The following is a 25,138-nucleotide window of genomic DNA, read 5'->3' as shown; positions in this document are numbered from 1 at the left end:
GTTACAGGGGGTTTATCATGTGACCATAATAGTAATAATCTTTGAGTGAAAAATGTACGTGTTTGTGTAAGTATGCATTAAAAACATCAGTATATATAGGTTATAGGTGCATTAATAACGTCAGTATATACAGGTTATAGGTGCATTAATAACATCAGCACATATAGGTTATAGGTGCATTAATAACGTCAGTATATATAGGTTATAGGTGCATTATTAACGTCAGCACATATAGGTTATAGGTGCATTAATAACGTCAGTATATATAGGTTATAGGTGCATTATTAACGTCAGCATATATAGGGTATAGGTGCATTAATAACGTCAGTGTATATAGGTTATAGGTGCATTAGTAACATCAGCACATATAGGTTATAGGTGCATTAATAACGTCAGTATATATAGGTTATAGGTGCATTATTAACGTCAGCATATATAGGGTATAGGTGCATTAATAACGTCAGTGTATATAGGTTATAGGTGCAAAAATAACGTCAGCACATATACGTTATAGGTGCATTAATAACGTCAGCACATATAGGTTATAGGTGCATTAATAACGATATAGGTTATAGGTGCATTAATAACGTCAGCACATATAGGTTATAGGTGCATTAATAACGTCAGCACATATAGGTTATAGGTGCATTAATAACGTCAGCACATATACGTTATAGGTGCATTAATAACGTCAGTATATATAGGTTATAGGTGCATTATTAACGTCAGCATATATAGGTTATAGGTGCATTAATAACGTCAGCACATATAGGTTATAGGTGCATTAATAACCTCAGCACTTATTGGTTATAGGTGCATTAATAACGTCAGCACATATAGGTTATAGGTGCATTAATAACGTCAGCACATATAGGTTATAGGTGCATTAATAACGTCAGCACATATAGGTTATAGGTGCATTAATAACATCAGTATATATAGGTTATAGGTGCATTAATAACGTCAGCACATATAGGTTATAGGTGCATTAATAATGTCAGCACATATAGGTTATAGGTGCATCAATAACGTCAGTATATATAGGTTATAGGTGCATTATTAACGTCAGCACATATAGGTTATAGGTGCATTAATAACGTCAGCACATATAGGTTATAGGTGCATTAATAACGTCAGCACATATAGGTTATAGGTGCATTAATAACGTCAGCACATATAGGTTATAGGTGCATCAATAACGTCAGTATATATAGGTTATAGGTGCATTATTAACGTCAGCACATATAGGTTATAGGTGCATTAATAACGTCAGCACATATAGGTTATAGGTGCATTAATAACGTCAGCACATATAGGTTATAGGTGCATTAATAACGTCAGCACATATAGGTTATAGGTGCATTAATAACGTCAGCATATATAGGTTATAGGTGCATTAATAACGTCAGCACATATAGGTTATAGGTGCATCAATAACGTCAGTATATATAGGTTATAGGTGCATTATTAACGTCAGCACATATAGGTTATAGGTGCATTATTAACGTCAGCACATATAGGTTATAGGTGCATTAATAACGTCAGCACATATAGGTTATAGGTGCATTAATAACGTCAGCACATATAGGTTATAGGTGCATCAATAACGTCAGCACATATAGGTTATAGGTGCATCAATAACGTCAGTATATATAGGTTATAGGTGCATTAATAACGTCAGCATATATAGGTTATAGGTGCATTAATAACGTCAGCACATATAGGTTATAGGTGCATCAATAACGTCAGTATATATAGGTTATAGGTGCATTATTAACGTCAGCACATATAGGTTATAGGTGCATTAATAACGTCAGCACATATAGGTTATAGGTGCATTAATAACGTCAGCACATATAGGTTATAGGTGCATTAATAACGTCAGCACATATAGGTTATAGGTGCATCAATAACGTCAGTATATATAGGTTATAGGTGCATTAATAACGTCAGCACATATAGGTTATAGGTGCATTAATAACGTCAGCACATATAGGTTATAGGTGCATCAATAACGTCAGTATATATAGGTTATAGGTGCATTAATAACGTCAGCATATATAGGTTATAGGTGCATTAATAACGTCAGCACATATAGGTTATAGGTGCATTAATAACGTCAGTATATATAGGTTATAGGTGCATTAATAACGTCAGCATATATAGGTTATAGGTGCATTAATAACGTCAGTATATATAGGTTATAGGTGCATTAATAACGTCAGCACATATAGGTTATAGGTGCATTAATAACGTCAGCATATATAGGTTATAGGTGCATTAATAACGTCAGTATATATAGGTTATTGGTGCATTAATAACGTCGGCACATATAGGTTATAGGTGCATTAATAACGTCAGTATATATAGGTTATAGGTGCATTAATAACGTCAGCATATATAGGTTATAGGTGCATTAATAACGTCAGTATATATAGGTTATAGGTGCATTAATAACGTCAGCACATATAGGTTATAGGTGCATTAATAACGTCAGTATATATAGGTTATAGGTGCATTAATAACGTCAGTATATATAGGTTATAGGTGCATTAATAACGTCGGCACATATAGGTTATAGGTGCATTAATAACGTCAGTATATATAGGTTATAGGTGCATTAATAACGTCAGCATATATAGGTTATAGGTGCATTAATAACGTCAGTATATATAGGTTATAGGTGCATTAATAACGTCAGCACATATAGGTTATAGGTGCATTAATAACATCAGCATATATAGGTTATAGGTGCATTAATAACATCAGTATATATAGGTTATTGGTGCATTAATAACGTCGGCACATATAGGTTATAGGTGCATTAATAACGTCAGTATATATAGGTTATAGGTGCATTAATAACGTCAGTATATATAGGTTATAGGTGCATTAATAACGTCAGTATATATAGGTTATAGGTGCATTAATAACGTCAGCACATATAGGTTATAGGTGCATTAATAACGTCAGCACATATAGGTTATAGGTGCATTAATAACGTCAGTATATATAGGTTATAGGTGCATTAATAACGTCAGCACATATAGGTTATAGGTGCATTAATAACGTCAGTATATATAGGTTATAGGTGCATTAATAACGTCAGCATATATAGGTTATAGGTGCATTAATAACGTCAGTATATATAGGTTATAGGTGCATTAATAACGTCAGCATATATAGGTTATAGGTGCATTAATAACGTCAGCACATATAGGTTATAGGTGCATTAATAACGTCAGCACATATAGGTTATAGGTGCATTAATAACGTCAGCATATATAGGTTATAGGTGCATTAATAACGTCAGCACATATAGGTTATAGGTGCATTAATAACGTCAGCACATATAGGTTATAGGTGCATTAATAACGTCAGCATATATAGGTTATAGGTGCATTAATAACGTCAGCACATATAGGTTATAGGTGCATTAATAACGTCAGCACATATAGGTTATAGGTGAATTAATAACGTCAGCACATATAGGTTATAGGTGCATTAATAACGTCAGCACATATAGGTTATAGGTGCATTAATAACGTCAGCACATATAGGTTATAGGTGCATTAATAACGTCAGCACATATAGGTTATAGGTGCATTAATAACGTCAGTTTTTATAGGTTATAGGTGCATTAATAACGTCAGCACATATAGGTTATAGGTGCATTAATAACGTCAGCACATATAGGTTATAGGTGCATTAATAACGTCAGCACATATAGGTTATAGGTGCATTAATAACATCAACACATATAGGTTATAGGTGCATTAATAACGTCAGCATATATAGCTTATAGGTGCATTAATAACGTCAGCACATATAGGTTATAGGTGCATTAATAACATCAACACATATAGGTTATAGGTGCATTAATAACGTCAGCATATATAGGTTATAGGTGCATTAATAACGTCAGCACATATAGGTTATAGGTGCATTAATAACGTCAGTATATATAGGTTATAGGTGCATTAATAACGTCAGCACATATAGGTTATAGGTGCATTAATAACGTCAGCACATATAGGTTATAGGCCAAAACAATATTAATAATCGGCTCTCGACCCCTAGTTTATTTCCTGTACTTTCATTTCTTTTACCATCTGGTTTCGTGTTTTGGGACGAGCTCCTCTCCACTTGAGAACCAGGAGCAGCACAGAGCGTGTCCGTCTCTCTGGGAACCCCTCCTAGTGGGGGAGCCTTGGTGGAGTACAGAGCGTGCTCAGCCCTGGGGTGGTGGGTTAAATTACTAAAGAATGTGCTGAGTGAGAGTGTTGTCCCGCTTCACACACACATTTGGCGGGACAGAGACGAGTCCGTGAGCAGCAAACACAACACCAAGCCAATCAACACCCCTCCCCCTTATGAGGGCCGACGGTTTGTAAAAATGCCAGTGCCGAGTTTTGGTCCCAGTCCACCGCTGCTAGTTGCCCCTATCTTGGTGCCTGTATGCTGGGGTTTACCCCAGTGAACGAGAGGGTAGCCTCCCAATGCCTACGTGTGGGGGGACGGGTCCTGGCTGTGGTTTGTGCTCATGCACCAAACTACAGCGCAGACTACAGAGTTTCTCCTAAGAGGTACCCCCCCCAACCCCTGCTCTCAAGGACGACGCACGGCAGCCAAGGTGTTGTGGGGATCCGATTTGGTGGCCTGAGTATCGGGTCTCTTCTTTAAGCAGATGATGTGGTCCTTTTGGTTTCATCAGAACGTGATCTCCGGCTTTCGCTGGAGCGGTTCGCAGCCAAGTGAGAATCAGCTCCTCTAAATCCAAGAACGCCTTGGGATTCCCCCGGAGGAGCTGGCCCAAGTGGCTGGGGAGAGGGAAGTCTGGGCGTCTCGACTTAGGCTGCTGCCCCCGCGACCCGACTCCGGATAAGCAGAAGAAAATGGATGGATGGATGACATAATACTGTAGATTAAGACATTTTACTCTATCTAAAATGTAAAAATGAATCCTTCCAGTAGCTAACTAGCTAGCTAACATGAGACAGGATGATTGAGTGAGTAGTGTGAGCAGGTCAGTGATGAATCAGACTTCACTTATTCTGACTGGCTGATTTTCATAATCCACTCTCATCCTGTTGGGATCCACGGTTAGAAGACAGCCCCACAATCAGCCAATCAGAATACTACAAAAGTGAGATGAGATTAGAATAGATTAGAGCCAACCCTGAAACATGCAGCGGGATGAGGTTCTGTTAGCCCGACTGAAGATGACCAAATATGGATTCATACAAGAGACATGAGGCGTCTGATTGGCTGTAAAGTGGGGTCATCTGAGATCAAACCAGCCGCCACCATCGGCATGATGGCTGTGAAGATCCTGTTACACAGAGGTGTAAACAAAGCACAGGGGGGGGGGGGGGTGTTCACATCAATGCGTCTGATCCGACCCAAACATCCTGCAGCACCAGGAAGGTCCCGGCAGGAAATCAGAATGAAACTGTGAATGTTTGTGAGTGTGATCCCAAACTGAACACATGACAGCGACATGAGTGAAAACATGAATCACCAAGAAACTAAACCGAAGGACCAAGAGTTGCTTTCACCAAAACCGCCGGTCCTCCGTCAAAACCACTTCCTGTCAGGTCAGGGACACATCTTCCTGTCAGCGCTGGCGGCTCAATCGTCTTTCACCGCTCATTCAGGTGGGAGACACCGTGGACAGGTTTCATGTCCCTCACACACACACACACACACACACACACACACACGCGCACGCACGCACACACACACACACACACACACACAGCTATCCAGCTTGTTTTAGTTGAGTCCCAGCTCTAACATATCTGACACACGTGAGCAGCAGGTTATGGCGCTATGCAGAAGCCCGGTAATCACCTGTTTTACTTAAACCAGGTACGTTGAAGCAGGGAAACAACTAAAACATGTGGATAGTGGCCTTTGAGGGGAGTTGCCCACCCATGATTTAATCTCCAATCAGCCTAATGGGCATGCTGCAGCTTTTACTTTGCTGAATTTAGTTACGGCTGAATGGTTGGTGGCGCTGATGCCTTGCAGCAAGATGGTTGCAAGTTTGAATCCAAGCTGCTGCCTTTCAGCATGGAGAAACCTGCTGCCTAACCCTTCAACACAGTTGATTCACCTGTTCAGTAGCTCATCAGGCTCTGCAGAAGCCTGTTAATTAAAATTGGGTGTGCTGAAGCAGGGAAACCTCTAAAACGTGCTGGATAGTGGCTCTCGGGGACCAGGGCTCCCTACCCCTGCCCTAACTTGTCCCTGGGTGTCCCTGTGATGGACTAGAGACATGTCCAGCAGAAGGTTGAGGGACTGGATGAATCTTTTGACCATCGACCACAGCCTGATCCCTTTACCGTTTGTTTAGGGCTGGTATATCTTTTTCATTGAAGCTAAAACACAAAGTGTGCACGTGAAATGCACTCCATGAAATCCATTTTAATCTCTTTCCTTCTTTTCCCCCAAACTTTCTATTCCACAATCTAAAATCATTCATCCAGAAAAAAGGCTGAATGTGGAGAGAAACGTGAAAAAAGTGTGGATTCACGATGATGTCATCACAGATTTTAAGGCTTTTCCTTCGATTTCGCCGTTTTGTTGAGATTTTGAGATGTAATTTTTTATTTTTCCACCATGACTGAGACAAACACTTGTTTTTGTATGGGAGGTGTGATGGAGACATTCAGGGGTCCGATGCCCCCCACGGAGCAGGAAGCTCACGCCACAGGGATATAACAGGAAGTTCATAACTTTTCCACTTCTAGCCAGCTTTTTTTTCTATAAATAAAACAATTAAATACACAAATATTCAACACAGTGTCGACATTTCAGACAGAACCAGATTAAACGTCAGATCCTGCAGCAGAACTAAAATGTTTCAACACAAAAGTAAATATGTCTGCAGAGAAAAAGCATTTTAAGTTTGTAAATAACTGAGAGCAGAGAGTGTGTGTGTGTGTGTGTGTGTGTGTGTGTGTGTGTGTGTGTGTGTGTGTGTGTGTGTGTGTGTGTGTGTGTGTGTGTGTGTGTGTGTGTGTGTGTGTGTGTGTGTGTGTGTGTGTGTGTGTGTGTGTGTGTGTGTGTGTGTGTGTGTGTGTGTGTGTGTGTGTGTGTGTGTGTGTGTGTGTGTGTGTGTGTGTGTGTGTGTGTGTGTGTGTGTGTGTGTGTGTGTGTGTGTGTGTGTGTGTGTGTGTGTGTGTGTGTGTGTGTGTGTGTGTGTGTGTGTGTGTGTGTGTGTGTGTGTGTGTGTGTGTGTGTGTGTGTGTGTGTGTGTGTGTGTGTGTGTGTGTGTGTGTGTGTGTGTGTGTGTGTGTGTGTGTGTGTGTGTGTGTGTGTGTGTGTGTGTGTGTGTGTGTGTGTGTGTGTGTGTGTGTGTGTGTGTGTGTGTGTGTGTGTGTGTGTGTGTGTGTGTGTGTGTGTGTGTGTGTGTGTGTGTGTGTGTGTGTGTGTGTGTGTGTGTGTGTGTGTGTGTGTGTGTGTGTGTGTGTGTGTAGGTAAAACCTACAGGCGTTTGATTCCAGATTCTGGCTGGGCAGAAGACCGGGAGCGAGTCCTCAGTTCAGGAGACGGAGACTCAATCTCGTCTTCTGCTTCATCGCTGCAAAGGCAGAAACCAGATAGAAATAAGAGTCTCCCCCAGATCTGTGAGGAGTTCACCCAGAGAGCCGTGCTCTGTTGAATAAAACCTGGGGGCTTCTTGCTGACAGGAGAGAAGAAAAACAAGCCTGAGTTGGAGCAGAACATCTTAGCTCATATGACACGCTGCAATCAACCAATCACAATCTTTCTTCATCAGTGTGTGGAAGGAGACGGCGTGTGTTTAAACGACAGCTCAAACATCAAGGTCGGTGCTGCAAAGGGATGAAACTATGAAGATGCTAACGGACGTTTTAAGAAAGCGACGCATCTGAAGGACATCTGGAGGGTTTTCAGCAGTAATCTCTGGTGGACATGAATTAAACAAGGCTTGGGCGGGATTATCGTACACGGGCAGTGTTAAAAAATAGCAGCAGTGTCAGTTCCAATACCGTCACGAAAAAAACACGTAGAAGACGAGGATAAAAATAAAATAAAAAGATAAATAAAAGTCATTTAATGTATAAAACAGAAGTGCGTTACACTGGCAGGATTCTGTCGGTGATTTCAGTTCAACCTTCTTCTTAAGCGTCTGACCTGAAAGAATATAATCTATACGTAAAAAGCTAACAGGTTAACAGTGAACAAGTCATCTGGGGATGAACTTTTAAAACTAATGTTACTTATGCACAGCCAGACAGGACGTTCAGAGCTGAAGGAAAAGTTTGTGTTTTTCGCTGAAAGATAAAAACAACGAGGTATTTCCACGACGCTAGCTACTACATCATGTGACACTGCTAGAGATCAGAGAGAGAAATAAAGTCACAGGAACTGTTAGGGCCGCCGCCGTGTTGGAGCCCCAGTGTGTGTGCAGCACTTCCTGGCCCAGGGCGTGCCGTTTCCCTGTTCAGCAGTGCAGCACCTTGGACAGCTGCCCTTGGGAAACAACCAGCTTTCCTCCTGGACCATGGACAGCACCAGGGCGGCAGGCACAGCCCGCTGGGACTGATCCGGGGAGAGAAGTTGTTTGTGGGTTGCAGCAGCAACTGGTGTTCTCTTCCCTTGTGCTTCTCGGCTCCGTCTAAACCTTTTGCAGTTTTGTGCTTGCTGCTAGAGAGAGTAGGTAGAATTTTTGAAGTTTGGACAGTTTCAGTTAGTTTGGCTCGTCTTTCAGACACACCTTGGTTAACTACCCGGTGGGTTTTTGCCCGTTTTGGATTTCCAGTCCCCTTTCAACAAAGGAGAGTAATTTTAGGATTTCCAGTGCCTGGACGTTCTCAGTTAATTTGGTAATCTTAGTTTGGTTCGTCTTTTAGACCCACCATGGCTAATTTCTAGGTGAGGGTTTTGCCCCCCCCCCCCCCCCCCCCCCCTTTAGTAAACCTGTGGAGACAAGGACATTTTGAGTTGGTTTTGCTTTGTCATGCCTTCCCCCCCTTGAGGGTGACCTTACGTTAGACTCGTCCATTTTATGTTTCCCCTCCTCACCTTCCTAGCTGAGCCCACTGTAGGGGGTAACAGGAATCATACAATCACGAGTGTCCTCAGGCTAAGATGCTCCTGATCACCTCTTGTAGTAGGCCAGCTCCTCCTGCAGCAGGAACACCTTGGCCTTCAGCTCGTTCCTCTCATGCAGGACGTCCCTCAGCTCCTGCAGGGTGAACCGAGGCCTGTTGGGGTCCTTGAGGTCCAATCCGCCCGACTCCTCCTCACAAAACGCCTCCTGAGAAGGAAAAATCCCACATGCTAAAGGAGAGAGTCAAAGGAAAGGGCGGAAGCAGGGAGGAAGTGAGGGTACCTTGGTGAAATATTGGAACACAGCAGGCATGTCCTCATCGCACATCGCCTCCTGGTGGCAAATGTTGAACTGTAAGTCAGACATCGCCCTCTTTGTTCCAATACTTTGTTTAGTTTAGTTTTTCTAGAGTCAGCCCAACAGAAACAGCCAGGGTCTGGTAAAGAAAAACTCCAGCTCTGAGCAAACAAACGGTCCGGATTCTAGAAATAATACCTACACCTAGCTGGTGTGTGTGTGTGTGTGTGTGTGTGTGTGTGTGTGTGTGTGTGTGTGTGTGTGTGTGTGTGTGTGTGTGTGTGTATAATATCTAATTAAATACTGAACAGGTTTTAATGAAACTCTCAGAAAGCAAACCCTGGCTCTCCATCGTGTGGCCTAGAGGTCGACCGGTACGGTTTTTCTATCGCCGATAGGATGCCGATGTGAAAGAGACACTTTCCACCTTATTTTAATACTAAATCTGAACTTATTCAGTGTTAAAGTTAGTCCCCTACGTAAAGCTAATTAAGAGCATTTATTATGCAGCTATTAGTGAACATAAACATACATCTGAATGAAATTCTGCAACAGCACCAAGATGTGCCTGACTTTAATCGGCTGAACTAAGGACAAATATCCCGTATGGTTGCGTCTGCCCCGTGTGAACCCTATGCAGTGTGGCTGCCACAGACACCAGAGCTTAGAAATCTGTTTAAATAAGAGTTTTAAGGTTCAAATGCTATTTTAGTTGTTAAAATAAAGAAACTTTAAGGAAACATCAAGAACGGTCAGGCAGGAAAACAAAAGACAAAAAGGAAAGAAAACCGTCATCCTTCCCTGCTAACAACTCAACAGCATCAGTCCAAAAGGCTTCAGAGGAGCTCAGATCCATCTGAGTCAAGTTGAACCAGCAGAGAAATGTAATCTTAAGGTTTCGACTCATCTGGAGGCAGTGTGGTGGCGTGTGCCTCCAACACTCACAGCTACACAGCAGATCTGGAGACAAACAGCTGAAATGAATCATTTTCCAGATGGTTTAGTTCCCTTTGTCTTCGCTTACTAACATAAATGGTAACTGTGCAGTTTTACACACACCGCTCCCCACGGGGACGGGTCAAACGCGGACCGGTGTGTGACGATGACTACGGGACGTAAGCTACAGTAGATGAGTGAACATCAGAACCACTTCAGGAATCCCGGCAGACGGAACAAGCCCCTCAGCTGGAGGCTAGGCCAGCTTTCGCTTTGCTTTATGAGCACGGAGGAACATTTAGGTGCTGTTAGGGTGTACTTTCTTCTTCCGGCTCTTGGAGAGTACAGACGCTTTTTTCTCCTCTCCCTCCCTCCTCCTCCCAAGGCTCTTTGTCCTGTGTTGTGCACGGCACTTTCTGCATTTTTTCTGGAAACTGGAGATTATTAAACATGGACCTGGTCAGTTGGTCTCTCAACGCGATTGATAAGATTTTTTCAGTGATGAGAACGGGAGAAGGGGCTCCCGGTTGCCCTTCTGGGACAGAGCCAGCTGGGTATATCATGGACTCCTGGAAACAGTGGAACATGATCTGCCTCTCTCAACTGTCTGTAGAGGATTCTGAAGACGTCTGGATATTCGTGGTTTTGGTGTCGGGATTCCTGCTGTTTGGCCTGAGCGGTTATCTGGCTTACCGGAACATTAACGAGCTTTCGAGGAATATTGGCTCAATCCGGGTGCTCAGGGATGGATTACACCGCGCTGTAAACTCAGACTCATATAATTGTCGAGATGAGTTGTAAGCTTGGAACTTTGGCTGAGATTCAGGCTCTGGCACAGAAGGTGGATTCCATCAAGGAGCGAGTGGATGGATCAGCACGGATTGGGATAGATTAATTACGCCATTATTGGATCTAGAGGGGTTGAAGACCAACAGAACTTTAAGACAGAGAGGAAGTTATCTCTGTCTGTCCCCAAAACCATTCTTATCTGAATCTGGTGCCCTTGAGCCTGTGAGGCTGAAGTAAAAACTCCCCTCAGAAGAAATGTGGAATGCTGCCGTCGCCATGGAAACCCTTTCTCCCTATCCCAGCCTGGGCGGGACTGTGACCGGTGAAGGCCGTGGAACCGTATCTAGGAGTCACTGTGCCCTCTAACCCATTATCTCCCTCCCCTGTCCAAATGGAGGTGATGAGCGCTGCTCCATGTGGCTGCACGCGCTGAAGTGAGGAGAGTCCCAACCCTACCTCCCCACCTAGTGGACACTTCTGTTGTGTGATGTCTGAAGTCTGTTGGATTTCTGTCTGAGGTGTTTTTTTGCATAGCAAAGCTATTCTTTCTATCGAGGGTAACTCTGAAGTGCCTTTTTCCCCTCCCCCTGACTCAATCCTCACATAAACCCTCTTGATCTACTACGGTAGCGCGACTCGGGTTGCGAATGACCACAGTCACCAATTCTTGTCATGTGTCTATGTATGTAAGTCTGATCTCAGAATTGTGTGTACTGAATCCCTCTGCGATTAATAAAGTATTTTTGAATTGAATTGAATTGAATTGGTCGTCTCACTGGTCTATATTCAGAAGCATCAAACCCTCCAACTCTTATTAGTACCTGCCATGCAGACCACACGAGTCACGCTTAGTCCACCCGCTTCTCTTTTGTTTGTTTATTGATCTAAAACAACTTACACGTTAACTGACATGCATGTCTTTGGTCTGTGCTGCTGGAAAAAACACAAAGTCTGCAGCTGGGATTTGAACCTGCAACCTTTTACTGTCAGGCAGCAGTAGTAACTGCAGCACCATGCAGCCCCGAAGGCCATTTGGAGTTAGAAAAGCTTCACACCACTCTGCTTCACGAACAAGCAATTTCTGCATTACCCAAAGAAACGCAGCCTGGAGCTCGTCGTCCTCGTCCTCCTGTCCTTCTGGACTGATCGGAGGCTGCAGAACCGGGTCAAAACCACCTGATATCAGCTGGGTGGGCTCTGGTCTGTCTGACCCGCCCTCAGGCACCAGCCCACCTGCAGCAGGTCTACCTGGCTGCTGGAGTGAAAGACACCTTATTACTGAGCCATAGGCATGGTCTGTTCAATCCTCTCTAAGAATGAGCCTTCATGGCCCCGCCCACCTCGGCTGTGTTGATCTAAGAATGAGCCTTCATGGCCCCGCCCACCTCGGTTGTGTTGATCTAAGAATGAGCCTTCATGGCCCCGCCCACCTCAGCTGTGTTGACTAGCAGCCAGGAGAGAGTAGTGTGTCTCAGCGAGTAGAAGCTAACCATTAGCAACTCCACAACACGGCACAACTCCTCCAGGCTTGTGATATTTGTGGAGATAAAACACCAACTTTGCATCTTTGACCCAAGAATGAACACCATGCAGCAGAAGAGTTGTGCTGCTGTTAGCCAATCAGAGGCTAGCTTACAAATCATGAATTTTAATGAGTAAGACTCGTAATCCTGCTGTTTTCTGCCCTCTCTCCACCAGCTAACTTCTAAGTCCCAAAACGGGAGCACCAGAGCTTTTCTCCACAGACCAAGACTCACAGGGCCTTCAATCATACAGGAGACCACAGCTAATCATGGAGAAAATCTTTAAAGAAGCTCTAATTTCCTATTTTACATGGATATTTATTTTCATGGAGTTCTATGGTTATTTACTGGCCTAAACATCACCAAAAGCTAAATGTGGCGCTTCAGTGCATCCTGGGGTCAAGTCCAACAAGAATGTTTCAACACGTCTGCTCATAACCACAAACACACATGTAGACACTAACTTACGGGGATATTCAGGGGCTTCATCAAAACCACTCTGAAGTTTCTCTCCCTTACATTAACAGTCTGAAAGGTTCTGGCTTATTACAGTATTGAGGCCTTTTATGATTTAAATTGAGATTTTTCTATCGCCTCACCTCGGCTGGTGATGGAGGCAGAGGCGGGGCTTCCTCTGGGTTCTGTGTGGACGCCTCTACCTGAAGACGCTCCCGTAAGCGTGCCACTTCCTGCCGCAGGGCGCCGACTTCCTGTGCTTGTGCCTGAGCGCCGGCCTCCAGCTCCACCTTCTGGCCAATCAGAGCTTTCCCTTGAGCTTCCACCACGGAGATCTTATGGCGCAGGTCATGGTTGATTTTCATGAGTCGAGACTGCTGCTGCTGGAGCTGCAGAAACAGAACGAGGGTAGAGGAGCTGCAGCAACAGGACCTCCGACACACCGGAGCAGATGCTCCTGGGTGGTGGTGGAGTCCGCGTGGCCGGAAACACGTAGCCAAATAATCTATTAGAAGCTCTTTTAGAGTCACTCTAAACTGAAGTGAGCAGAAAACACAAGAAAACATGAGTAACTAAAGCATCAGCTGATGATGTGGACCTGTTCTTCATCATTTATTTTCATGTTAAACCTGTTTTCACCTGCAGCTCCCCCAACCACCTAGTGCTACAAGACACCTGCTGGAGGTGCTGCATCTGGTCCTTTCATCCAGGTCGATCCGTCTGAAGTCAAACGTCAGGATCGACCATGACCTCAGACAGAAGCAGCCTGGTCCTCGTCAGAGAACACCTTACTGCTTCTATGTCCTCGTTTTTCAGAGACAGCTCGCGGTCCTTGGCTCGGATCTCGTCTCTCTGCTTATCCACCACTTCCTTCAGCCTCAACATCACCTGCTTCTCCTTCTCAGTCATACCTGGAGACCACAGACAGACAGAGGAGCGGAGTGTTGGGAGCGTCTTCACACAGACGAGCCGGATTTGTTTCAGGAGCAGTCATCTTCTTTTATTGGTGGATGAATGTCGGCAGCAGAGGCTCATTTGTTTACAAGTCTTGCAGGTGTGTGTGTGTGTGTGTGTGTGTGTGTGTGTGTGTGTGTGTGTGTGTGTGTGTGTGTGTGTGTGTGTGTGGACTGAGGCTGGTCTGTTTACAGAGCACCAGGGAGACTGTGGTCTCTGTGTGAAACAACGAAGGGATGAGACTAGCTCGCCGTCAGACAGAGAAGGCCTTGTGTGTGTGTGTGTGTGTGTGTGTGTGTGTGTGTGTGTGTGTGTGTGTGTGTGGCACATGGAGTGTAACAACAGCTCTGCATTTTTGCATCAAAAATGATGCAAAACAAAAACCTCTGATGATGTTTAAAATCTAAGGTTTAGAAGAATATCTGGAGGAATTCATGAGACACGACTGGAAACAGACGATGCTAAACACGCCCATTTAACCCTTGATGACTAATTATTACTTTATGGAAAGCCTAGCCTACAAACATCACTGATTGCTTGAGAACAACTGCTTCTGACTCTGAGAAGAGAAAGTTCATGTTACTCTGGAACAGAAAAGCTTTATTAGTCCCAGGGACGGGAAGTTAGAGTTTCAGTACACACCATTCAGAGATCAGACATACTGGGCAAGACACATGACAAGAATTGGTGACTGTGGTCATTCGCAACCCGAGTCACGCTACCGTAAGAGAGAGAAAAGGATAGTATGAGGAATGGATTCGGGAGGAGGGAAAAAAGGCACCTCATAGCTACTCTCCCCCAGGAGGGCAGCTTTGCTCTGCTAAAAAAACACCTCAACAGATAAGCAACACAACATCACAATAGGCGGGGGGGGGGGGGCTGGGATCCTGTTTCCCCAGCGAGAGCAGCCCTGTACGGCGCTCAACCACTGTAGCCACAGGTGGGAGGGAGATCTTGGGAGGAGCGCAGAGCACATTGACTCCTGCAGGTTGATGACCTCGCCAGGCTGAAGCTGCCAGCTGCATTTCTTAATAAATGTTTCACACTGATGCAAGCTAACTACTTCTTTTGTTTTAGAACACAAAAAGCTTTAATCTAGTAGTCAAAAATGATCAAATATTACTAAACAATGGGTGCGTCCGCATCCGTGGCCGGATGCTTACGAGTACGGGACCTCGCCGGTCAGACCGCTAATGGGCCATTCCCACCTGTACCGGGTCGGCCCGGGCCGGGTAGCCCCAGTCGGCCCCAGCCTGGCCCGGTTGATTCCACACATCCTTGTCTTAAGCCCATGTGGGCAGATTCTACCCACCAATCAGAGGCTTGCTCTAATGGAAGGTGTGAATTTGCTGCCAGCAGTGGGTGTGTTGGCCCTGGTCGGCCTGAAGCAGACCCCCTCGAGAAGAGGGCTGAGAATGAGCCTTGGTTGGCCCGGAAAAATACCAGGCCACCCAGATATGTAAACAACCTACGCTACCCGGCCCGGGCCGACCCGGTACAGATGGGAATGGCCCATAAACAACCTACGCTACCCGACCCGGGCCGACCCGGTACAGATGGGAATGGCCCACAAGACTGGAACCCAGCGGCTCTGAATTTGGACGGTCTAGCCTTCACCTCTACGGTGGCCCGTAGGTCCCGTCACAGCCGTGGTGGCAGCTACACGCAGAGGAAAAATGCTAAAGCTAGCGAAAATGGAGCAGGAATGTTAAGGAGCTACAGCAGCTTCACGTCCATCAGCAGCGTTTGTTCACAACCGTTTTCAGGTAAAGTAACTTTGTTTATTCTAGAAGCTTTCAGGACTTACATTTTAACTTTAGATGGTTTCATGTATGTTTTAAGCTACAGAATGAACTTGTTAAACGTACACAACACATTACTACAGAGTATTATCATGTAGGTAATTCATATAAACCAAATGCATTATAAATGTTGAATGCAGCAGGATGTTTTCTGATGTAAATTGGACCGTAGAACTTATTTAGCATCAAATGAGGGTAAAATGCTTTAAAAAACAGGCTTCTTAATAAAATAGCATTGAAGTGTCTTCAGTGTGCATTTGTTTATTCAACTTAAGCCTAATAATGATTAGATCGGTCTTAAAAATGTAAATTCTCTGTAGTTTTCCCTGCTGCTTTTCTTTAAACTGAACAGAACCAGTGTAATGCAGGTTATGTTTGTTTTACATTTTTCTATAAAAACCCTCTTTTTTAATCTATTACAGGTCAGCATGCACTGTGCTGCACATCTGCCTCTGTGCTGGTGAAGTTGTGGGTCTGCAGGATGAGCCTGAGGAAGATGTGTGTGGAGGAGGTCAGTGGTGCTCTGTCCTGCAGGAGGTACCAGCAGACCACCACTACTGTTAACAGGCAAGTCATTCACAGAGATGTAACAGCCGTCGTCTGAGCCAGCCCAGCAGGCCCTGTAGATGGACGATGGAGTGGACAGTGAGAGGAAGCGTCCCAAAGCTCTCTCTGCAGACTGTCCTGTATGATGTTCCTCTGGCCAGAAACGTCCAGCCACGGGTCTGCTCCAGCCCTCCATCCACGTCTGGATCCTCCTGCAGCAGATCCAGCTGCACTGTTAAAGACTTCCTGCTCACTCAGTTTAAATAAATGATCCAGGAAGAGTCACTCAGGTTAATCCTGCTTTAACCGTACATAACTGGTCCATACTGGTTCTGATCTGTAAATAAGTGTAACCTATTATAAATAATCTTGTCTCCTTACCATCTTTTCATTTTCTGTTCATGTAACATGTTCAAAAACATCTGTAATAATAAAACTGGTGATAAAATCAATGACCAGAAAGAGTTATCAGTTAGTATTTGTTTTAATAAACGTGTTCAAATATCAAACAGCTAAATAACATTAACATGATGACAGTAGAAGGCCTCTCTCCCAGGAGGACCACCAGGTAAAGCCTCTCCTGACCCTGGACACCTGCAGTCCTACAGAGAAAATCAGACCACAGGTGACAAAAAGGCAATAAACACATTTTTACATTTATCCACATGAGAAGATAAAAATTATATTCTTCACACAAACACTTTTTACTTCATTAAAACGTGTCAGCTGTGTAAATCCCCGAATGTAAAACTACTTTTCACAGCAGAACTTCTGTGGTTGTGTGTAAACAGCTTCACTCTTCACCTCTAAGCTTAATAAAAACTCTTCTTTGCTCCATTGTCCTTAAAACAAATGACAAGTTTAATTCAACACACACACACACACACACACACACACACACACACACACACACACACACACACACACACACACGGGTTCTGGCTGATTTCTGGCTAAAATGTAATTTAAAGAACAAATATACAAACGATAATAGACCGCTATAAACTGAACCGCTTTAAGCTTTTTAGGTTTCTACGGCTAGTTTTTAACAAACTTACGTTTAAAACTTCGTAGCTCTCCCCATTTTCTCTTCCTGTTGAAATTCACAGCTGGCGCGCAAAGCATGCTGGGATAGCCTTGTTCTGTGAGGATACAACAGACCCGTCCTCGAAATGTGGGCGGAGCGAGGACGCGTTTGAGGACGTGAGAATGAGTATTCTTGGAATTGGGACAGTACTCGTCGCTGCGCTGTGACGTCATCGACCTCAAAACGCGCTCTTGCAAAAATCCTTCCCGTGGATTCGGACACACCCAATAACAAAAATCCTTATTGTAAAGTGTCTGGGTGTGTGATGATGAATGCCATCAGGTCCTTGTGGCAAACATCACCAGCGTTTGCATTTTCTCACTTCTTTTCCAGCATCCGGACACAAACATCCTCACCCTCGTGCCTCTGCAGCTCCTCTTCATTCATCGAGTCTTTGATGGGCATGTTGGAGAGGAGGGTCTTGTTCTCCTCCTGCAGCTGGGCGATCTGAGAGAGTAGATCCTGAGCTTCTCCCCTCCACACGTCCTCCACCCGCTCCAGCTCCTGCATACAGATTATTAGGTGCAAAATAAATAAATCCCAGTTGCCAGAACGTCAGAAAACAAATGTAATGGCTAAGCTCACTGCAGCAGGAGAGTCTCACAAAGATGATTTGAATGCATTTCCAAGTGGGGTGATAAAAATGGTGTTATGATTGTATTGTGTTGATAAAAAATGCTGGTTTGACCAAGTTAGCGCCTGAGGATCATAAAACAAACGGGTTCATGTTCACCCAGATGTCAGGCATGCACACTGCTGTAAAGTGGTATTAAAAGTACGCAACATTGCGCTGTTCTACTTTCTAGAGCTCCGGTTTGACCCAATAACCGACGGAGCTCAGCAGAGCAGAGTTTTTAGCCGGTGACACTGAATCCAATAAAAATAGATCTGGGCTAAAAATACTGCTCTGTGCAGCGTTCCATGAGAAAACCCTGATGGCTCAGTGGAACCTCTCCGTTGCAGAAGCACCACTTCATCAGTCATGAGGCCCGGTTGAATGGTCCACTACTGGTTCAGTCACCATCACGGGAATCTGACGTCTGCTGTAGCCTCAGGCAGCCTCACTCACTCACACTCTAATCTAATCTAATCTGTAGCAGTGGAAAAAGAGATTCAACTATTTACATCCTGAATGTGGTTTCTGTACTAAACAGCTGTTTCACTCGGAGCCCTTCCAGACATCTGGACGCCAGAGCGACTCTGAAGAGACAAACTCTAAATAGTTTTTATGGGAATTATTCAATGTGTGTGTGCGTGTGTGTGTGTGTGTGTGTGTGTGTGTGTGTGTGTGTGTAGGATGGCTGCTTATACTGAGCCAGGATTCTCTGGAGGTTTCTTCCTGTTAAAAGGGAGTTTTCCTCTCCACTGTCGCTGCATGCTTGCTTAGTATGAGGATTGCTGTAAAGACTCTGACACTAGTCAGTGACTCGATGTGACCTGCTGGGTTCCTTATATAGGAAACTTGTTACTGATTGGCTCAGTGAGCTGACCTGTGTTGGAGTGTGTACTGTGTGAAGGTCCTTGAGACGACTCGGGTTGTGTTTTGGCGCTTTATAAATAAACTTGAATTGAATTAACATGACTTTTTCACTTTTTACGCGTTCTGAATCCTACACCAAGTTCTGATCAATCAATTCTAGTATTGATGACTTTATAGATAATGGTGATCAATAACTTAGCACCTGATACCATTTCAGGCCAGACTTTTAACCCCGTTAGCACTGATAATCAGATTTCTGTAACTGATGAGCTTTAACTTCATGTTTATAGCTTCACCTAAAAGGATTTTCATTGTCATTTTATTTAAGGTGGATCTTTAACGGTAAAGCAGTGGCTGACCTAGGGGTTTTTACAAGGAGGCAAAAGAGGTGTGACTGTTCCAGGCAAGATGTTCTGAAAACAATCATTTTAGAGAAATATCTATAAAAGAGGATTAGAACCACGATGAACGTGGTTTTACTCTTCCATAACTACTACTATAAGACATTTGTCATAACTTCTGAAAACACCATCGTGTTTCTATTGTTAGGATTTTAAATAAAGAAAAAAAAATAACTTTTGCAAAAAGCTCAAAGATATTTGCTCTTCAACTGGATGCTGATATTTGTGAAAAATTTGCTGTAAAAACATTAGAGGAATTCAAACCTACATTTTTACTACATCTATATTTAAAATAGAGCTGCACAATATATCGTAAATATATCGTTATCGCGATATCAGCATGCACAATATGCACATCGCAAACAACAGATAAATATCGTAATGAATGGTCGGCTCTAATGTTTGCTACACATAACGCGTTCTGTCAGTCAAACAGAAGCATGATGTTTTTGAACAACTCTAATGGAGCTCTTCACCCATTTGTCCAACTGGGTGGGTTCTCATAGGTCAGACGCCCGCCCCCGAGGCGAACGGCACTTCATTTTGATGGTTAGCAAACACCTGAGTTAGCTTTGTTCTGCTCTTTCTGCTGATTCTGCTTTTCCCGGGATCCACGGATCACCTTTTCTTGTTCATTTTCTTTTTCCCGTTCCTCACATCTTTTGCTTTTCTCATTTTTATGATTTTTTTATTTCTTTGTTTTTGATTATTTTTGTTCCTGAGTTAAGTTTTTATTTATCACAAGTAATATCGCCATCGCAATATTAATAATTGTTATCGAATATCGCAGGTTTTCCTAATATCGTGCAGCCCTAATTTAAAACATGATTTTTTAAATCAGTTATTAAGAGTTACTAACAGCTGCAGGTTGCAGGTCTAGACGGAGCAGACCTCCTCCTTTTAAGTATTTAAAGTTCTCTAAACATAAATGGAGTCATCAAAATACTCACAAAAACACCTTAAAACTATGTATTGTGTGATTATTTAGTCTAGGAAAACCATGAAAACATTTGAAATAAATGTGAAAATACAGATGTTACACAAAAAAATAAATGCAGATATATTTAGAAAATCAGCTTAAATTACTGTACAGGACTGATTTCATCGTTAATATTAGGAGAGGTGTATTTTAAGGACATTAACTCATTCACTACCATTGATGACTTAAGTCATCATTTGCAAGTTTTACTGCGTGGGCGTCGGACGAGCCCCCGCACCGTGAGAACAAACATCTCAGCTCTAAAGCTGATCTTCATCCGTGTACGTCACACATCACGTGATCAAGAAGCAGAACATCCATGTGTTAGGAGATCGTTTTGGGTCGCTGCTGTAAAAAAAGTGAGGGGCGAATCAGAAAAGTTTCTGCCGATCACAATTCAACGTCGGATTATGAAAGAACGGATAACGCTCGAAACACGCGGATTCTTCCTGAAGTAATTCAAATTCAAAAATACTTTATTAATCGCAAAGGGATTCAGTACACACAATTCTGAGATCAGACATACATACATAGACACATGACAAGAATTGGTGACTGTGGTCATTCGCAACCCGAGTCGCGCTACCGTAATAGATCAAGAGGGTTTATATGAGGATTGAGTCAGGGGGAGGGAAAAAAAGGCACTTCAGAGTTACCCTGCACAGAGAGGGCAGCTTTGTTATGCAAAAAAACACCTCAGACAGAAATCCAACAGACTTCAGACATCACACAACATAAGTGTCCACTAGGTGGGGAGGTAGGGTTGGGACTCTACCCACTTCAGTGCATGCAGCCACATGGAGCAGCGCTCATCACCTCCGTTTGGACAGGGGAGGGAGATAATGGGTTAGAGAGCACATTGAATCCTAGATACGGTTCCACGGCCTTCACCGGTCACAGTCCCGCCCAGGCAGGGAAAGGGAAAAAGAGTTTCCATGGCGACGGCAGCATTCCACATTTCTTCTGAGGTGGGGAGTTTTCACTTCAGCCTCACAGGCTCAAGGGCACCAGATTCAGATAAGAATTGTTTTGGGGACAGACAGAGATAACTTCCTCTCTGTCTTAAGCCCCCTTCAGACAGGCCATGAAAAACGGAAATGTTCCAGACTCTGTCCGTAAGACCTTTGTGTCTGAATACAAACATCCGGATAATGTGTTTCGGAATTTAACCGGACGAAGCCCCTAGTAACAGGTCCGGACTTGTTACGGACAGGATGGCTGCGTCAGACTGGTGAGGTAGAGTTCCGGACAGGGGGGGGGGGGGGGGACCGGGGGACGCTGTGCGCACCTAGATAGCCCGCTGCTGTAGCAAGCGGCGAACCACGGCAGCTCGCCTCCTACGGTACCGCCTAGACGCGCAACGGAGCGCTTCACACCGCTTCAGTGATTCCTTTAACCATTGAGCTTCATCATCCATGTCTCCTATGCGTCTTTGTGTGCGCAGAATTATGCTTAAGCGCCTCGTGATTTTTATCTTGAGAGGCGCTATAGAAATGATATTTTCTTCTTCATAACATAAGTCCGATCCCCCCCACCCCCCACCCCCCCGCTGCCGTCAAGACATCTGGAACTTTTCCCTGCTGTGTGAACGCAGCCGAAAGGACAAGTTCCGGTACAAAAGTAGTGTGTCTGAAAACACAGTTCCGGTTAAAAACCGGATTGAATTGTCCACAAATGTTCCAGAATGTCTATCTGAAAAGGGCTTAAGAGTTCTGTTGGTCTTCAACACCTCCAGGTCCAATAATGGCGTAATTAATCTATCCCAATCCATGCTGATCCGTCCACTCGCTCCTTGATGGAATCCACCTTCTGTGCCAGAGTCTGAATCTCAGCCAAAGTTCCAAGCTTACGACTCATCTCGGCAATTATATGAGTCTGTGAGTTTACAGCGCGGTGTAATCCATCCCTGAGCTCCGGGATTGAGCCAATATTCCTCGAAAGCTCGTTTATTTTCCAGTAAGAAGAAGAGAAAAAAAGAAGAAAATAACATTTCTATAGCGCCTCTCAAGATAAAAATCACGAGGCGCTTCACAAAAACAAAAAATAAAAAAATATAAAAATATAAAAAAGCATTTAGAAAATGTTTAAAAATATATTTAAAATGAGCAAAAATAAGCAATTGCGATTTTAAAGAAAAAATGTAAAGAAAGAGAGAGAGTGAACAGGAAAGAGGGAAACCAGTGGATCCTGAGGAAGGTGGAATAAGTGGGGAGAGCAGAATAAAGAGAGAGGTGAAGAAGGTCATACAAAAGCCAGCTTGAACAAGTGAGTCTTCAGCTGCTTTTTAAAGGAGACCACTCTGTCCACTGATCTCAGGCTCAGGTAACCGCTCAGGCCAAACAGCAGGAATCCCGACACCAAAACGACGAATATCCAAACATCTTCAGAATCCTCTACAGACAGTTGAGAGAGGCAGATCATGTTCCACTGCTTCCAGGAGTCCATGATATACCCAGCTAGCTGTGTCCCAGAGGGGCAACCAGGAGCCCCTTCTCCCGTTCTCACTGTTGAAAAGATTTTGTCAATCGCGTTGAGAGACCAACTGACCAGATCCATGTTTAATAATTTCCAGTTTCCAGAAAAAATGCAGAAAGCGCCGTGCACAACACAGGACAATGAGCCTTGGGAGTAGGGTTGTCACGGTATGAAAATTTAACCTCACGGTTATTGTGACCAAAATTATCACGGTTTTCGGTATTATCGCGGTATTTTTTAAACGGTGTTGCATATGTTCAGAAAGCATTGATAGTCCTGTTCTACACAAACTGAAATAGTTCTGAAAAGGTTTAACAATGTTTATTAAACCTAAAATAACACAAAGCCTTAGCAAAAGTGCAACTTTTCACAAGTAAAGGAACAAATAGCTTCTTTTTCTGGAACATGTTACAGTAGTCAGTGCAGGTTTAAATTATACAAATCCAAACATTCAAAACATAAACAATATGTAAACAAATCAAAGAAACACCACTTGTTTTCTCTTTTACTTGTTTTCTTCATTATCAAAATGAAAATCTAAAACTCCAGTCCACACTTGACTTGAGCACTGTACAAGTCAACCTTAAAAAATATGTATTTAAAATAAATAGCCACTTTAAACAAATTACTAAAATAACTACTACACTATGTAATCAAATCCAAATGTTCAAGTATAAATGGCAATGAATAAGTAAACAAATCAATGACAAGGAACTAATTGTATATTTCTCTTCATCATCAACAAATAAGATGCAGGGTGTCCGTGACACGGTTTAAATGCTGGCAGAGGACGCTGCGGCTGCAGTATGTAGTGACTCGTTGCATTCTCCCTCAACCAAAAGTCCTCACGTCATGCATTTCAGCTAAAATGCTAATGTTAACTTACCTTGCACTGGCTGTAGAGACGTGGGTGATGGTCACGCAGATGTGCCATGAGATTCGAAGTGTTGCTGCCTTTTGCAGACACTTGCTTCCTGCACGTTCTGCAAACGGGATAGCCGTCTTCTATTAACTGTCCCTCAGCATTTTTCAGAAATCCAAAATATGCCCATACTTCCGATTGAGTCTTCTTTGAGGGCTGATGGATGTCCTGGGCGCTGCCGTCGCCTCCTTCGGCCATTATTTCAGCTTCAAAGTTTTGGTGCCGTTGCAAACTAAAAAGTGCGTGTGCGCGCCGCGGGAACTTCAGCTGAAGCGACGGTGGCTGGTAAGGGTCAGCGCGCCAAAACCGCGGCCACGGTAAACCCACCGAGATAATATAGTTTTTTAAAAACTGGACGGTTATTTTTATTGTCAACTTTTTTACCGGGGTTTACCGTTATACCGGTTACCGTGACAACCCTACTTGGGAGGAGGAGGGAGGGAGAGGAGAAAAAAAGCGTCTGTACTCTCCAAGAGCCGGAAGAAGAGGTCAGTCTCCGCTTCGTTTCGGTTGTTTTGGCGTCGACATCATTCTAGCGCGCAACAGTGAGAAACGCTGGAAGCGAATGAGTTAAAGTAGGGGGCAGCTGGATCCCCATCCCCATCCCCAGTAGATCCGCCCCTGATAAATGACTAAATCTTTACTATATTTTATCTGCAGGCTTTTAACACGTAGTTGTCACTTTATGGATTCAGATTCGACTCTAAATATTTAGACTGAATTACATGACTGCAGTATCTATGTTACCATGACGTAAAATAAAATTGTTATTTTTACAATCAGAGCCCCTGGCTTTTAATTACAACCACTTTACTGTTTTCCACTAAATAAGTGATTACTTTTATTTACAGGATGTACTTGTAGGTTAATAGTAGATCGGCTGGGGCACCTGTCTGTGCTTCCTCTCCTTCTCCAGCCGCTCTATCCGCTCCAGCCGCAGCCTGTCCAGCTCCAGCCGGAGCTCCTCGGTGTCCGGGCTCATGCTGCTGCGGCTCACCATCACCTCCAGGATCTCCAGCACCCGCACCACTTTGGGCATCAGCCTGGACAGAGCCTCGCAGCCATACTGGTCTATGATCCGCTCGAACTCCTGGCCAACCACCGCGGCGATGTCGTACACGTCCATCACCGTGAGGTCAGCCGCATTCTTCTCCAGGGCCGACCCGAAGCCCTCCATGACGGGATGTTCTGGCCCCAACGGTTTCCCTTCGCCACGGCAAACTTCCGAGGGACAAGTCGGCGAACTTCCGCGCTGCTGCCTTAACTTAGCCGGGGCGACCCAAATGATCCACAAGGCAGCATAAAAACACCAAAATACCGGTTATCCATGTGTCTCGGTTCGTTTCTGGGTTCAATTCGATCTGTTCTGGATAAAAATCGGTTCCGTCCCATTGCTGTCCTACCGGAGA

The 25,138-nt window shown here is 44.0% G+C and overlaps 1 protein-coding gene across 8 annotated transcripts in view; it reads right to left on the bottom strand.

The window, feature by feature from the left end:
• Positions 1-25,138, bottom strand: part of rilpl1 (Rab interacting lysosomal protein-like 1) — a 26,174-nt gene extending 1,036 nt beyond the window's left edge. Inside the window, exons 1-9 of one of the 8 annotated variants that reach the window (XM_054744743.2) lie at positions 24,619-25,138; positions 17,829-17,976; positions 13,876-13,994; positions 13,227-13,472; positions 12,195-12,359; positions 9,365-9,415; positions 9,135-9,289; positions 7,496-7,588; positions 5,245-5,332 (exon numbers count right to left, since the gene is read on the bottom strand). In XM_054744743.2, coding sequence (XP_054600718.2) covers positions 5,245-5,332; positions 7,496-7,588; positions 9,135-9,289; positions 9,365-9,415; positions 12,195-12,359; positions 13,227-13,472; positions 13,876-13,994; positions 17,829-17,976; positions 24,619-24,906 — 1,353 coding nt within the window. In that variant the 5' untranslated portion in view covers positions 24,907-25,138. Of the gene's footprint in view, positions 1-5,238; positions 5,333-7,495; positions 7,589-9,134; positions 9,290-9,364; positions 9,416-12,194; positions 12,360-13,226; positions 13,473-13,875; positions 13,995-17,828; positions 17,977-24,618 lie in introns of those variants that run through there. The other 7 variants (XM_054744744.2, XM_054744741.2, XM_054744742.2 and 4 more) reach the window with 7 other exon arrangements.

Source organism: Nothobranchius furzeri, chromosome 6 (genome assembly GCF_043380555.1).
Source record: "Nothobranchius furzeri strain GRZ-AD chromosome 6, NfurGRZ-RIMD1, whole genome shotgun sequence".
Classification (NCBI taxonomy): Eukaryota; Metazoa; Chordata; class Actinopteri; order Cyprinodontiformes; family Nothobranchiidae; genus Nothobranchius; species Nothobranchius furzeri.
The sequence above is the reverse complement of the archived record's forward strand: the minus strand, read 5'-3'. Positions and strand labels throughout refer to the sequence as shown.